Source organism: Lontra canadensis, unplaced genomic scaffold, assembly GCF_010015895.1.
Source record: "Lontra canadensis isolate GAN:19392208 unplaced genomic scaffold, GSC_riverotter_1.0 scaffold116, whole genome shotgun sequence".
NCBI classification, from domain to species: domain Eukaryota; kingdom Metazoa; phylum Chordata; class Mammalia; order Carnivora; family Mustelidae; genus Lontra; species Lontra canadensis.
This window is the reverse complement of record NW_022631110.1, coordinates 3,303,243-3,320,127: the sequence shown is the minus strand read 5'-3', so window position 1 is coordinate 3,320,127 and position 16,885 is coordinate 3,303,243. Positions and strand designations below refer to the sequence as shown.

The following is a 16,885-nucleotide window of genomic DNA, read 5'->3' as shown; positions in this document are numbered from 1 at the left end:
GGCTGACTATATGTAAATCTACAATTCTCCAAAATAAAAAGGTTAATTAAAAGACCATGAGAAGGAAAAAAAATGTTTTTAATAGACTGAGTTTTAAATTTTGCTGTTTTGGAATTGCTTTGAATTTCAAACTGCATGCTTTTGTTTTTAAGACAGTTGGCATATGTTTGCCAGTGTCTCCACTTTGAATACCATTCGCCCAATGTTGGTAAAAAGCCATGTTGTATGATTTTGTTGGACAAACTTCTTTTGCCCACTCGTCGGGTTTCTTTTAATTATGTGTGTGACTGCCAAAGGATTAAGAAGCACTCACTACACAATATGAATTTAAGTATGAAGCTTTTGGGAAACCTCTTTTGAAGGGAGTAGAATGGAATTCTGTTTCTCGAAGAATCTAATTTATCCATGCCGGTGATTTTTCCAGGTACCTCCGATCGTTAGTTCAGAACTTGTTATTAATTCAGCGCTTCAAGAAACCTACTATTGAACATTCACCCAGACAAGAACGGCTTAACTTCTGGTTAGATATGATTTTCGAGGCAACAAATCAAGTTACTAATGGACTCAGATTTCCAGTAAGTTACGCTTAATCCATTTCTTTCAGGTAGAACAAAAGAAACTGGGGGTTGGTGCTGTCTAATTATTGAATGCTCTGAAAGGTAGAAAACCTTAGAGTAATTGAAAGTGTTGGGATACCCACCCGTCTTAGGTAGAATCAGCCAGCGATAGATCAACTCACTAGAAAAAGTCGGCTATAACCGCTAAGATAGTGCTCTCAACTGAGAGTCCTTTTGTCTCCCAGGGGACATTTGGTAATATCTGAAGACGTTTTTGGTTTTTGGTTGCCACAATTGCGAGGAAGGTGTTGCTCCTGGTGGCTAATCGGGGGAAGGCCATGGGTGCTGCCAACCGTCCCACAGTGATGGGACAGCCCCTCCCCCAACACAGAATTCCCCAGCCCCCAGTCTCAGCAGTGCCAAGATGGAGGAACCCTGTTTTAAGTCACTGTAAGAGTAAGAGTGAAATTTTGGAACTTAGCACCGTTCCCCATTGAGCTTTGGTTTGCCTCCAGTGCCACTAATTAATTTTGAAAACATTATTGGAAAGCAAAATGACTATTAGCTTTTCATTAAGTATTTGTTTGAATTTTTTGACCATCTTGTGAGGAGTCATAAGTAAGATAGCTAAGCACCCTAGATACCAAACTTCAGATCACTGTCCTTAATATTTACACCATGAGATTTTGTGAACGTGCCATGTTGAGGAGTTTTGTTAAGCTTCTAATGAAGATTTAAGTTCCTTGAGATGATTTGATAATGATTTTAAAATCCTTTTTTAAAACTTTTTAAAAGATTTTTATGTATTTATTTAACAGGGAGAGAGTGCGAGCACAAGCAGGGGGAGTGGCAGGCAGAGGGAGGAGAAGCGGGCTCCCCGCAGAGCAGGGGGATCCCGAGGTGGGACTCGAACCCAGGACCCCAGGATCATGACTTGAGCTGAAACAGTTGCTTAACCAACTGAGCCACCCAGGCACCCTAAAATCTTTTAATTATGAAATATTTCACACTTGATCTTAGCTATAAAGTGATTTTTTGTGAAATATTTCAAACCTATTAAAAGTTACAAAAAAAAATGGAACACTTGCGTAATGTCTACCCAAATTTAGCGATCTTAAATATGTTGTTTTATTTGCTTTAGAAATGCATTCATTTATTCTCTCTTCCCCTCTCCTTCTCTCCTTTACCCCCCTCTTCTCTCTCTTTCCCCTTCCCTCCCTCCCTCTCCCCCAGCAGTAAAACATTACTGATGGAATGTCATCTCACCTTTTGTCCCCTTGTATTTTTTATAGACTTGGGTACCTACCTGCTATCATCCAGTCTGCTTCATTTCTCTCAGAAACTGTTGCCTTCCTGTTTCTTCTCTGTTACCTTCTTGGGCAGGTGGCCCACCTTCTTGGGCCACCCTGTCTAAAGTGACCCCCTCCCACCTTTATTCTGTTGTACTCACTCCCGAGCTGCACAGGGGACCATATTCCCTATCCCTATGTGTGTGTTTCTTGTCTACCCCGTTAGAGCATGAACACAGCCTCCCCCCGCCCCCGCAGATCAGAAGTCCTGACTGTGGTATCCACGGGCCCTAGAGTGGTGTTGGCACACAGTAGGTTCTCGAGCATTTGTGGAGTATAGCGCTTCCCACGTGCTCACTGGGCAGAGTGGCCTGTCTGGTACATTCCTGTGTATCACAGAAGTCTCTTCTTTCAGGTGCTGGTGATAGAACCAACCAAAGTCTACCAGCCTTCATACGTCTCTCTAAACAGTGAAGCTGAGGAGAAGACCGTTTCTCTGTGGCATGTCTCACCCACAGAAATGGTAAGAAAAAAAAAATCACACACAGCTCTCTCTTCACTCTCTGCTGTTTCGTCAGAAATGCGGTGATCAAGCAGGAGAGTATGTGTTGCTGTGTTTGAAGGAACAGGCATCTGCGCCTGACTTCCAAGGTCCAGGAGTGTGAGAGAGAGAGTAATCACAGATGGGAGAGACGATGCTCGTTTGCCCGCTCTTTATGTGTTTATATTACATATTTGTATATGTGCGTGTGTCTGTACAAATGTGTGTATATTCGTGTGAATGAGTATGGGCTTGTTGATAAAAGAAGTTAAACCATGAGGAAGTGGATAAGGAGCAACGGGAAAGTCTCTCCAAATCCCCCAAACCTCATCCCCATTCCCCTTCCCCTCCCCAGTGACTTATGTATGTGTAAGTGTGTGTATGAGTGCATACGTTGTGTGCGTGTGTGTAGAGAGAGAGAGAGAAGCGTTTTCATTCAAGTGTGATCATACAGTATATATTATTTTGCAACTTTTTTAGTTGACTCCTACATCATAGAGAGTTTTTCAGATAGCACACAGTGATCCGCCTGGTGTATAATATTCCCTGTGTGCCTGTGTCATGGTGGTACATTTCCAAGTACGGACAAAGCGTAACGTGTTTCCCTTCCTGCCTGCAGCACACATTTCGGTCTCAGCTGTGCACTCTAGCCCGTGCTAGATCCGTCAGTGCCCGTCCTGGTGGTGATCCCCTACATGCGCCAGTGTATTGTTTCAGGAACACAATTCCCAGGAAAGGAACTGCTGAATTTGAGACTACTTTTGTTTAAAATTTGATAGCTACAGGGCACCTGGGTAGTTCAGTCCATTGAGCGTCCGACTCTTGGTTTCGGCTCGGGTCATGATCTTGGGATTGCGGGATCAGACTCCACACTCAGTGGGGAGTCTGCTTGGGATTCTGTCTCCTTCACTTCCTCTGCCCCGTCCCCTGCTCCAGCGTGTGCAAGGAGTTGCACATGTGCATGCGCTCTCTAAGATAAACAAGTCTTTAAAAAAGAAAAAGATAGGGGCACCTGGGTGGCTCAGAGGGTTAAGCCTTTGCCTTCGGCTCAGGTCGTGATCCCAGGGTCCTGGGATTGAGCCCCACGTTGGGTTCTCTGCTCAGCGGGAAGCCTGCTTCCCCATTTCTATCTGCCTGCCTCTCTGCCTGCTTGTGATCTCTCTGTCAAATAAATAAAAAATCTTAAAAAGAAAAGAAAAAGATAACATTTGATAGCTATTAAAGATAAAGTGAAATAAATACAATGTGATAGCTCCTGTCAGGTTTTCACCACTTCAGTTTATATTCACATCAATGATATAGGAGAGGAAATATTTTAATTGCCCACTGAAGAGATCACAGAAACACTGGGCCGTGCCTGGTGCTGTGGTAGTAACTGTCCCCCCGCCTTGGTCTCTGTATCTAAACTACTACTTCAGCTTCTCTCTTTTATAAAATATCTTTAGTAATGAAAAGATCTCGTACCTTTGACAAGCGCATTCACTAGGTAGTCTATTTTTGGATTTGTTTTCCTGGAGTGTGGGGAGACTTCTGCCACTAACCTGGCAAAGGAAGATTTTTTTTGGTCCTGGAAATAAGAGTATGAGCAATTATGTCTTAATCAGATAAAAATAAACAGTATCTTCAAAAATGAAACATAACATTGAAGAATAAGCAGAGGCCCAAAATCATGTAAGAAATTCCTTATCAAAAACAGTCCTGACACAGCGTCCCCGCATTGTCTGGTGGGTACGAAGCGTGACTTCTGCAGGATAAACAAGTCGCTGATGTGCCATCCGCCGTGGCGCCCGCAATCAACAGGACGGCATTGTGCGCTTTGTAATTTGTTGAAAGTGAATCTCGTGTCCTTAGCCCCCACACGCACAAAACAGAAACCGAAGGACACAAGGACACTTTGGGAGGTGATGGAGATGGCCGTTACCTTGACCGTGGTGATGGTTCCATGACTGTGTGCGTATGTTCAAACTCCTCAAATTATGCACGTGGAATTTAGGCAGGTGTCTGTCCTTTATACCTCAGTAAAGGCGTATAGAAAAAAGAGACACGAAATCTCAAGTTTCCTTTGTCCACTTGAGCTGCCGTAACAGAATACAGAATAGACTGCGGGCTCAAACAACAGACCTTTCTTTCTCCCAGTTCTGGAGGCTGGGAGTCCGAGGGCGGGCTGCCAGCGTGGTCAGGTTCTAGCGAGGGCCCTCTTTCCAGCTCCCAGAAGGCTGTCTTCCTCGTGTGTCCTCCCATGGTGGAGAGATGGTTCCCGTGTCCCTTTTAATAAGGGGAATAATCCCAGGGGTTCCCTCCTTCTGCCCTAGATCCCTCCCCAAGGCCCTGCCTGCGAAGACTGGCGCACCGGGGTTTAGGGCTTCCTCACCAGCTCGTTTGCAGAGACACGAACGTTCCATCCACGACACAAGCATAAGGCAGGAAGTTTGTCTGATATTTCACAGAAAGGCAGTGAAGATGAGCCGCCCTCATGGGTGCTTGGCGTTGCTTTTGTGGCTCTTGTTTCATTTCACTGCACTCTGTGTATTAGTTTAAATCTCTGAGTGCAAAAAAAAAAAAATTACAGCCATAATAAAATATATACATGGTGATCAAACAGCTATATCTCCATTGAACAATGCATAGATTTTCTGTTAAATTTGCCTCTTGAGTTGTTTTCAACCTTTTTTTTTTTTAAAGATTTTATTTATTTGACAGAGAGAGATCACAAGTAGGCAGAGAGGCAGGCAGAGAGAGAGGAGGAAGCAGGCTCCCCGCTGAGCAGAGCGGCTGATGCAGGGCTCAATCCCAGGACCCTGAGATGATGACCTGAGCTGAAGGCAGAGGCTTAACCCACTGAGCCACCCAGGCACCCCTGTTTTCAACCTTTTATGGAAGTATAACATACACACTGGAAAACCCATCAGTCGTATATGTACAATTCGATGGATGTTTGCCAAACGAGCACACCTGAGTCACCAGCGTGGTCAAAGAAGATAACAGCAGACCCCCTTCTCCCCAACAAAGCCTGGCTTTAACCCCTGTTGTGCACCCCCTCCAGGTCCCATGCTTTCGATGTTGGAATCCTTGTGCTAGAGGCAAGCCTTGCTGATTTTCTTTGTGTCATTGATGCCACATTGATGGGAGAGGATGTTCAAACCTCTGATCTGTAACCTCACTATTCCACTGACGTAGTCACAGTACCTCATGTTTTGACATGTACTCGGAGAAAGAAAGTAACCCTATTCAAGTGACTCTTAAGACTTTTAGAGCCAAATGGTTTTGGTCTTGTGGAATTCTACAAACTTTGCCCATTTTATTGTCCCTTATAATGGTTACTGGTCCTTAATGAACATTCCCGTGGGTACATAGACTATCTCCCTAGTTGTAAATGTTTCACTTTGTACATAGTCTGTAATAAGAAATGGAAAAGAATATAAGCCGCAAATGCTAGCTTTCCTTGACTGATGAAATGTTTTGCACAAGTGCTCATAGTTGTCAGAACAAACGTCTGAGGGAAATATAAATTGCCTTTTTTGCTGTGAGAGGAAGCTTTTGCTTTTGCCTTCATTTACATTTTTGAAATTCTGCGCATCACAAAAGCAAGCAGATTTGCCTGGAGTGAGATGACATTTCTCTACACAGTGTTGCATTTTTTCCCGGTGGGCTGCGGCTGGTAGCGGGGAGATTGCACGCATGCGCGTGTTTGCAGTGGTGCTGTAGGAGGGGATGGAGTTCTGGTTTGTTAGCCAAGGATTCAGGGACGTCTGCTGGTAAATGCATAACTTTAATGCAAGCAGAGCGCTGACTTGTAGCATTGGCCTCTTGCTGCGGTATAACTGCTCCCACCATGGCCAGTTTTCAGCAACCTCCAGCAGGTGCCCAGACATGGGGCTAGGAGGCGATGGACGCAGCTGGCCTTCCCAAGCTGACCCTAGGGGCCCCCAGCCCAGGAGTGCACGCAGGCCACACAGAGCAGGTTCAAACACAGCCTTGCCACCTCAGTGACTCGTGTGCCCCAGAGTCACCAGCAGATGTGGAGTAGCCACCGACCCCGACCACACGGGTAGGGCTGCTTGTCCGGGAAAGCTCTGTAGTCGTTGCCTCTTATGCTTACGTGCGCAACAGGACAAGCACATAAAAAAACCACAATTATGGAATCGTCCCAGACCCCCGAGATGCCTCCCCAGAGGTAGCGCTCTGGGACGGGGAGGACAGACTCTGAGTCGGCACCCCGGGGGACCCTGGAGGTGTGCCCCTGCCTCTGGCTTCCCGGCCCATCTCTCTGCAGCCCACCCTGGCTCTCCTTCCAGCACGCCCCTGCTGGGGCCTTCTGACCCTGATGTGAAAAGCTGGAGTCCTAAGTCCATTTCCTCCGCATGATTTCGCTGGGATGAAATAGCCCCCCACGGAAAGGGTGAGGTCGCCATGTGACGGGAGGCTCGGGATGAGAGGAAGGCAGCCACCGCGGTCACAGTGGAAGAGACTGGGCCCCTTGACCCACCGGGACACAGGATCAGAAACCACGCGGCCAGCCCTGACTTCCACCACTGGATGTTTCACGAAAAACCCCACTTGCACATGCCGGAGAGCGTGCACCTCACGATTTCATTTACATGTTCTTACAGACCAGGCACCACTCAGTGCTGGTGAAGGCAGAATAGCGGTTGCTGTTCCCTCCCTTGGATGACAGGGCGTGGGCTGGGGGGGCTGTTAGGAGGGAAGCTTCTGGGCTGCTCCTCATGTTCTGTCTCTTGATTTAGATGCTGGTTATAGCGAGTTTTCATTTTGTGGACACTTACTGCGATGATCACTGTGCCTTTTTCTGAACATAGGGTACACTTCAAGTCAGAAGTTGAATAATAATTTTAAAACATCTGTACCTGCCCTCTTGAAGCTCCCCCACACCATGACTGAATCTCGTGGCTTTCCAGATTAAGACAGACTCTCTGACAGAGTGTCAAGCCCTTACACAGTCCCACCCTGTCATTGTCCCCGGAGCTGGCCCTGCAGGGGCTCACATGTGCTCTTCTGGCCTCCTTACTCCCTGCGGTTCCTCCTTCCAGCCATCCAGGCCCTAACTTCTGCGGAGGCGTCTCTAACCGCCCTCCACCACTTTCACTGAATACAGGCTCCCTTCCCCCTGTATCATGTATATGGTATTTCCCATCGCTGTTGGATCACTTTTTGAGAATGTCTCCCCAAGTGCTCCACATGCCGAGTGTGACTTTTTACTTCTTAACCCGTGTATCTTCCTCCCAACTCAAGTCCCCTAAAACTACCCTAGAGTAAACTTTCCATCTGCGACTACTTCGAAAACTCCCGTGACCGGCCTTTTTCTATAATTGCGAGCTTCTTGCCTGTAGGTGGGTTGGACAAAGTGCTCTCAAAATTGCCCTGGTTCATATTTCTGTACCCGAATCCAAAAGCAGGCTTCTGCTCTCCACCACTGCCGCCTTCCAGTGACTTTGAACACAAGTCCCCTGAAACCCGCTCCGTCTTCCTCCTTGGATGGGTCCAAGGCGGTGGCTTGCCCACTGGCATATACTTTGATCTCTCATGGCCCTCAAGGGTTCTCCTCTTCTCCAGAGCAGAAGCTAAGGGCCTGATGATGGTCTCTGAGGCCCTGCATGGTCTTCCTCATGAGCTGGCCAACCTCTTCTCCCACTCTTCTCTCTGCTGGTTCCCAGACATGCCCTGGGGACGGGACTTTTCCCCTCTGCCTGAGGCTGTTGTCGCACCCATGGGTCTGCACGGCTCATTCCTTTACCTTCTGCTGAAAAGTCATCAGAGATCCCTTCCCGGAGCATCCGGCGTAACACCACGACCCCTGCGGCACCTTAATGCCGTTGCCAGCTCTCTGGCTTTGTCGTAGTGCTTTTTGTCCTCTGTCATGCTATTAAGTTACTACTTAATTGTGGCTCTTCTCTCCTCAAATATAAGCCCCATGAGGTCAGGGGCTTTGTTCTCTGCTACGTCCTCTGTGCTGGTATCTTGCCTGGCACGTAGTGGGCGCTTAATTGACACGGATGAGTGGATCTTCTCCCACTGACAGGCCCAGGCCCAGTCTCCTGGCTCTCACACTTCTCTGGGGCACTTCGCTGGTCATTTATGACATTTTTCAGGCCAACCAAATGTGTTTTCTTATTTTAAATGATTTTCTTTTGCTGTGATGTCTTGGTATCGTAGTCTATGGCTCTTCTGAAACGGATTTCAGATCTTTGTTCTGAGACTTAGGTCTGTGCAGCGCTTTTTAAGTACAAGCCGTGGTAGTGGAGGGAGGGAACAGTTATTTTTTAAAGTGCATCATGTACAGATTGAAATGCAGGTTAGTCTTAGTGTTAGTTATGACAAGCTATCTGCTAAAACAAATAGCCCCCAAATATCAGTACCTTAACATGATAGAAGTTTATGCCTCATATCATAAACTTTTGTCAGGGTCTCCATTCCCCCTCGTAGCGGAATAGAGGATCGCTGAGGTTATTATGAACCATACCCATAGATGGTGCATGTCATTCCTCCTTACATCCCATTGGTCAAAACTCCATCACGTGGCCCCACCTAGCTGCAGGGGAGGCTGGGAAATGTATTCCAGGCTCTATGCCCAGGAGGTAAAAAGAAAGATTAGGGAGCCCTGATGGGTGGCTGCCACATTCTTGCTCCTGCAAATATTTTCATAGGTCACTCAACTTACGTGGACTGTTCCCAAACTTATTTTAGAGTTTTCCTAAAATGTTGACAGAAGGTGAAAGTCCATTCAGTGTGTACTTACTCTGTGCCTTTTCTATTTCAAATTCAGATCATTTGCTCTCAACTGGATTAGAGATGCAAATGAATTTTTGTAATACATTAGAAAATGTTTCTGTTCTTCCAAGTTGCATGAAATATATTGCTCTAACTCCTAAATCTCTCTTGAAAGTAAAATAGCAGAAGTGATTGACCAGAGAATGAAATGAAAGTGGGTTTTTTTGCATGGAAAAAATCAAGCTATACTGACTTTTGTCTTTAAAACCTGCAGAAACAAATTCATGAATGGAATTTTACAGCTTCTTCCATTAGGGGAATAAGGTAAGAACATAAGGGAAAACGGAATTATTGTTCTAATACAAATAATGATGACAATATTTTACTTTAGTGTTTCCACTCATTTATAATATGTGATATTCTCATTTTCAGCAGAATCCTCAGCTTGTTGATGCGCTGCTAATAAGGGCTTCTTGGCTTGTTTAACAGAGAAATTTGGGGTGCTATCCAATAGACTAAACTCGTCTCAAGCTTTTTTAGAAAATGAAGTTATATCTGTAGAAACAGAAAGCATTTCTTCTTTGAGTCATTGATGTTCAAGTGCTCAGGGAACTCCAGAATCCCAGTAACCAAAGGAGTTACTTGGTAATGACACTCGGTTGGGGCCTGAGTAGAATAATGGAGCCAAGGGTATTGTTGTTCTCATTTGGGGAGCAAGTGGTGTAGTCCAAGGAGAGCTATGGTGCTTGCTCTTTGAATCAGGGGTGGTGACCATTTGGTGGCCCTTGTGGCTACACTTTGAGCCTCACTCTGCCAGCACATCCAATGGTAGGAACCGCCCAGAAGCAGATATGAATTGTAATCCCTCTTTCACCATTTAACCTTGACAGAATCACTTACTCCCTCCAGGACTCTGTTTGTTCAGTTTCCATTAGATGAAGGGCTCGGATTAGAACGGTATGTTCTTTCTCTGATGGTAAGACCACAGGCCACTGAATGAATCCCCCATTACCTCTAGACATGTGTGGTACTGTTCTAGACACAGCACTATTGAAATTAAAATAATATTTTTGTCACTTTAAAGGGATGGAAATAATTTAAAAACAGCAGTGTATTTGAATAATACTGATGCAAAGTAAAATCCAGTGTTGAACATTTTCAAAAACTGAATACCCCAGAAACTAAGTGGTATGAGAACATGCAGTCAAGAACATTTTGTTTGTGCCTTCTTGTAGAGATAGCTCTTGCTGCCATTCCCCCATCAACAGGGATGTGCAAATGACCTGGGGTGAATCAGACCCTGGAATTAATGTGCTATAAAGAGCACATGCTGAACATTCCCAGTGCTACCCAACTAACCATGATGGTTTCTTCACAAATTGGTTTCCAAAACTTATGTATGACCTGGTTTTCAGGATTTTTAAATCACCCCGTACTATTGCTCTTTCAACTCAGTATTTTCATGTAATCCTTGACAAATGAAGAATGGCTAAGTAAGCTATGAATCTCAGGAGGGATGACTTAGGAGAAGATAAAGTGGCATCATTTGTTTGAAGAGAATTTTGACTTTTCCATAGTGCTGCTTGGCAAAATGAGGGCCATTGTGTAGGCTTTGGCCCAGTGTAGGTTAAAGACCTTTCGATAGTGAAATCCATCAGCAGTTGGAGTTTGGTGAATTTCTGTCACTGGGTATGTCTAGGAAAGTGGAATATTGGCTGAGGTGCTGTAAAGTCAGATCCCGACCTCAGGGGTAAGGGACCAGATAACCTGGGAAGGCCTTCCTTGAGCTACGATGCCATGTGTATTACTACCTCCCCTGTGTGGCCCGAAATAACTACGTCCTGGTATTTTTCAAGTCTAGAAATTCCTTAGATGCCATAATACATTATTTCCCACATAAGCTTCCTGTCTTGTGTGTGAAATTATAAACTCTTGAGGACAGAGACCATATTTATTTCCCTTTCTCACTGCTCTAGGCTTTGCTTAGCGTTGTATCTCTGGTAAGTTCTCAATATAGATGAAAGTCATTTGTTGAATACAAACTCAAACATATGCAAGATAAATGTCCCTATTTAAATTTTGTAGAGAAATAGAAGTCAAATTGGGGGAGTAGTGATTAAAACATTAATGAATCCTTCAAATTTGTAGTGTGGAAGAAAATCTGTGATTAGATTTTTTTCAAAAATGTAAAAGTGACGATGTAACTTGCATATAATAATCCTTCTTATGTTTTTCCAATTTTACAGCATATCCAAGTTTGATGAGCGGTGTTGTTTTCTTTATGTCCATGATAATTCTGATGACTTTCAAATCTACTTTTCCACTGAGGACCAGTGTAGTAGGTGAGTTACAGCTGATTCAGGGGGCTTGTGATATAATTATGGGTCTTTGTTGGGAAGAGTTTTTACTTGATATGCTGCCTTTCTTGAAATTTTAACTTACAGAAATTTACTTTTCCAGCTTGACTGAAGTATAATTGACATACCATGCAGTCCGCCCACTCAAGAGTGTACAGTTCAATCTTTTTTTAGTATATTCACAGTTCTGCAATCATCACGGTAATCTAACTTTAGAATATTTTCATGACCCCCCACAGAAGCCCAGTGTCCATTACCAGTTATTCCCCCATTTTTCCCTCAACCTAATCCCCCCCCCATCTCAGGCTTGGGCAAAAACTAATCTGTCTCTCTGGATTTGCGTATTCTTATATAAATGGAAACATACCATCTGTGGTCTTTTGTGTCTGACGTTTTTTAGTCATGATAATGTTCTCAAGGTTCACCTAGGCTGTAGCACATTATCAGTACTTCGTTCTTTTTTTTTAAATTTAAACTTTATTTTATTTTTTCAGTGTTCCAAGATTCACTGTTTATGCATCACACCCAGTGCCGCATTCTTTTTGTGTTCCTCACTCTCTCACCGTATGGGTGTATTTGATCTGTCCCTTCAGTTGAAAGGCATCCGGGTTATTTCCACTTGTTGGCTATTATGAATAATGCTGCTAGAACATTCACATGCCAGTTTTTGTATGGCCCTGTGTTGACATTTCTCTTAGAGCTAAATTACGGGGTCTTAGGTAACTTCGAGTTTAACCTCTGAGGAACTGCCAGGCTGTGGTCTGATTTTACGTCATCGTCAGCAGTGTACAAAGGTTCTAATTTCACATGTGATTGTGTGTCCTTGTGCTCCTGGCCATCCTAATGGACATCAGGTAGGATCTGACTGTGGCTTTGATCTGCATTACTGTCATGATGGAAGATAGTATGCATCTTTTCATGCGCTCACTGGCCATTTATTTATCTTCTTTGAAGAACTCTCTGCTCAAATTCTTCACCCAATTAAAAGAATTTTTTTTAACCTTTTATTTTAGAAAAATATTCAGAGCTATAAGAAAGTTTCGGAGGGGCTCCTGGCTGGTTCAGTGGGTAGAGCACACAACTCTTGATTTCAAGGTCGTGAGTTCAAGCCCTGCATTGGGTGTGGAGGCTACTTAAAATTTAATAAAATTTTTTAAAACAAATAAACAATTGCAGAAAAACAGTACAGAATTTCCATACACGTTTCACCCAGAATTCCCATATTAATCCTTTACCACACTTATTTTACCTTCACTCCGTATGCATTTGATTATTTTTGTTCTGGACTGGTGAGAATTGAGTCATAGACCTAATGCCTCATGGCCTCTCACTCCTTCAGTGCGTATTTCCTAAAAACAACATTCACTTCCATAATCACTGCACAGGTATCTAATCAGGAAATTAAGACCAGTAAGGCTCTGTCCTTGACACACCTTATCCCCATATGACTTACTGTCCAACCGATGTCCTTTCCAGCAAAATACAAGATTTTGTTCTCTGCCTCCCCGCCAGTCCAGGATCATATGTACATTTCATGGTCATATCTGTGTAGTCCTTGTTTATCTTTGTTGGTGCCGCTTTGTCTGTCTTGACTCCGTGCTCTCAAAGAGCGCAGGTGGTTGGTGTTGTGTAGGCCATCGGTTGGGGTTTGTTTGCCGTTTCCTCCTGATGACGTCAGCATCGTGCTTTTCGGGAAGGAACAGCACAGAAGTGATGTCCTGTCCTTCCCACATACCACATTGGGAGCCCTAGGGCATCTCTGTCTCATTCCTGGAGAAATGAATGTGGCTCACCTGGTGAAGGTGGTATTGGCCAGTCTTCTCCCAAGTGCCCATTTTGAATTGGGTTATCTGTATTTCTATTAATGGTTTTAAGAATTCTTTGTATATTCTGCATACAACTCCTTGATCAGATGTGTGATTTGCACGGAAATTGCCTGCCCCCAACCGGTGGGTGGTTTGTCCCTGTCTATGGGGTTCTCTGTGGTGCACAATTTTTACATTTCGATGCAGTTCAGCTTGTTTTTTTTCTGTGGTCATTTGTGTTTTGGGGGTCACCTAAGAAGGTGTTGCTTGACCCAAGGTGTTCTGTGGTGTTTGTTTTCTTCTCAGAGTTTTAGCTCTTCTGTTTAGGTCTCTGGTTGATTTTGACGTCATTTCTGTATATGGTGTGAAGTAAGGGTCCAGCTTCATTCTTTTGCTTATGGATATGCGGTTGATCTCACCCATTTGTTGAAGACCTATTCTTTCTCCTACTGAACGGTCTTGGCACCCTCAGAAAATCGGCTGACCATAAATTTCAGAGTCTGTTTCCGGACTTAAACTTAGATTCCGTTGCTCTGTATGTCTGTCTTTACACCAGTACCACGTTTCTCTTTCTTACTGTAGTTTCATGGTAAGTAGGAAATACGGAAGTGTGAGTCCTCCCAACTTTGTTCTTGCTTATAATAATCACTTTGCCTATTGTGGCTGCTTGCATTTCCATGTGAATTTTAGAATCTGTCAGTTTCTGCAAAAAAGGCATCTATGATTTTGACAGGGATTGTGGTGGAAATAAATAGACCGATTTGGAGAGCAGTGCCGTTCTGTGGTAGGCCTTCAATCCCAGAGCATGGCATAACTGTCCGTTTGATTAGGTCTTCTTTAATTTCTTAAGACAATTTTTTGTAGTTTTAGAGTACAAGTCTCATACTTCTTTTGTTAAACATAGACCTAGGTGGGGTTTTTTGATGCTATTATAAATGGAGTTTTCTTAATTTCGTTTTCAGAGTGTTCATGGCTAGCATATAGAAATACGCTTGGTTTTTATATATTTAGTATCCTGCAATCTTCCAAATTCGTTGATTAGTTTGAATACCTTTTATTAGTATTTTAAGATTATATTTTTTAAGTAAACTCTTCGCCCAACATGGGGCTCGAACTCACGACCCTAAGATCGAGAGTCACACGCTGACCAACTGAGCCCGCCGGGCCCCCACGTCTCACACTTGGTATTGAATTCCTGAAGATTCTCTGTATATAAGACTGTGTCTGTTGCAGACGGAGATCTTTAAAAGTTCTTCCTTTCCAATGTGGATGTCTGTCTTTTTCTTACCTGTCTGACCAGGCTGTCCAGTACAGTGTTGAGTAGAAGTGGCGAGAGCAGACATTGCGTCTTGTTCCTGATCTCGGGGGGAACGTATCCGGCCAGTCTTTTATCAGTAAGCATGGTGCTGCTGGCAGGTTTTCACCGATGGCCTTTATCAGGTTGAGGAAGTGCCCCTTACTGCTGGTTAGTTCAGGGTTTGTGTCATGTGGTTTGAGAACGTTTTAATTCAACATGTCTCAGACACTCCTTATGATACCATATTTGGAAATCAGACTCCGTATCAGACTAGGGGACCCTTAGATCACGGTCTTCAACTTAGAAAAGCTGCTGCCAAAGATGAGGCAGAACAACCCTTTACCACAGTTGACCTTCCTGACCCTCCCTCGGTCCTCGATGCCTTTTCTCACCATACGTCTAAATAATTTCTCAGTGACATAGAACATACATACAAGTCACGTGTGTTAAGTGCACTTACGTATATCAGCGCCCCAGCAGGCACCTCGTGCCTCTTTCCAATCATTGAGCCCCCAGCACCTGCATTGCTATTTTTTTAAAGATTTTATTTATTTATTTGACAGAGATCACAAGTAGGCAGAGAGGCAGGCAGAGAGAGAGGAAGGGAAGCAGGCTCCCCGCCGAGCAGAGAGCCGGATGCGGGGCTTGATCCCAGGACCCTGGGATCATGACCTGAGCCGAAGGCAGAGGCTTTAACCCACTGAGCCACCCAGGCGCCCCAGTGCTAACTATTTTGATTTCTATCACTGGTGGTCAACTTTGCCTGTTCTTGACCTTCAATAAATAGAATCATGAAGTATGTACTCTTTGCTTTCTCACTCACTTCCCTTAAAATAACACCCATTAGACTCAGCCGTGATGTCTGGATCAGCTCATACTTTCTGTCACTGTGCCGTGTTCCACTGTGTGCCCATACTGCCGCGTGTCTCTTCTGTTGGTGAACGTTTGGTCATTTCCAGTTTGGGGCTATTAGGAATAAAACTGGTGTGAACATTCTTGTATAGGCCCTTTGGTGAAGACACACGTTGATTTCTGTTGGGTATACACCTGGAAGTTGGGGTTACTGGGAAAAGGGCCGGTCTGCGTTCGGTTTTGACTAACTCCACCAGTAGTTTTCCAAAGTGGCTGCATCACTGTCCACTTCCACCAGTAGCGTATGAAATGCCACTTGCTCCGCATTTTTAACAACGAGTGGTAATGTCTTGTAACTTTTAGTTATTCTGGTGAGTTCATACCACAGGTCTCCGAAGAATTTTGACTATTATGTTTCACGGCTTTCAAAGATAGCAAAGAAGCAAAAGTCGGATGGATTAGTTACAGACAAGAACATTTTAACATTTTATGGGAATTATCTTCAAGTGGACAGTGATCTTCCGTGCCATCTTACAGGGAAATACGGACTCAAAATGTTGTGAGTCAAATCACTTGAAACAACTACACGAGTGTAAGAAGTAGCTGATGTGGCCCCACAGCATCTGTGAGAAAGACCTGTGGGTAACAGTTGACAGTAAGCTTGATCTGTGTCAACGGAATGATGAGGCCACTTTCTACCTTTCCTCCCCTCCACAAGACCTTATTTTGCCCTAAGAACGAGAGTATCTACAGTTTGAGAGGTGAGGGGTCCCCCCTCCTTAGCACTGATGAGATCACCTCCAGGACACTGGTCGTAGGGCCAGACTTGAACAATAAGGGGACACCTTTCAACAATTACCTGCTGGTGGAGTGACTTAAAAACAAGTCCTAGAGGAAACATTGAAGGAACACGGAGGAAAGATTCACAGGGCTTTAATAAAATTATGTACCTTTCTAACAGGCTGTTTCATAAAAGAGGGATTAATTCTAAGCAGTCTTTGGATGGGACCCATGTGAATGAAGTCTTAGTTGGTATAATGAAGCATCTCTCATCGAGTTGTCCTCAAGAATGAGCAACATTGTTAGGTAATGAGTTCTCTGTCACTGGAGATATTCAAGCCTCAGTTGACCAAAAGGTGGTAGGGCTACTGTATACAGGGGATTCAAGTATCACGTGAGTATTTGAACTAGATGAGATAACCCTTAAAGTGCTATGTCAAATCATGGAGTAGATTGATTTTTCCGTGAACTTGTAAAAACTTGGTGTATATTTAATCACAATTTAATAGAATAAGGCTAAGTTACAGGTAGGGAACATAAGCAATGATAATTAACATCCTTGTGACATTTGTTGTTCTAGGTTTTGCTCTTTGGTTAAAGAGATGATAAGCAACTCGGCGGGCAGTACAGTAGAGCTGGAGGGGGACACTGATGGGGACACCTTAGAGGTGAGTCACAGAA

The 16,885-nt window shown here is 44.2% G+C and overlaps 1 protein-coding gene across 1 annotated transcript in view; it reads left to right on the top strand.

Moving 5' to 3' along the window:
• The window catches only part of MAP3K15 (mitogen-activated protein kinase kinase kinase 15), a 117,650-nt gene that overhangs the window by 70,876 nt on the left and 29,889 nt on the right, over positions 1-16,885 (top strand). Inside the window, exons 10-14 of the mRNA XM_032840732.1 lie at positions 425-575; positions 2,262-2,369; positions 9,388-9,437; positions 11,360-11,455; positions 16,785-16,872. Coding sequence (XP_032696623.1) covers positions 425-575; positions 2,262-2,369; positions 9,388-9,437; positions 11,360-11,455; positions 16,785-16,872 — 493 coding nt within the window. The remainder of the gene's footprint in view (positions 1-424; positions 576-2,261; positions 2,370-9,387; positions 9,438-11,359; positions 11,456-16,784; positions 16,873-16,885) is intronic.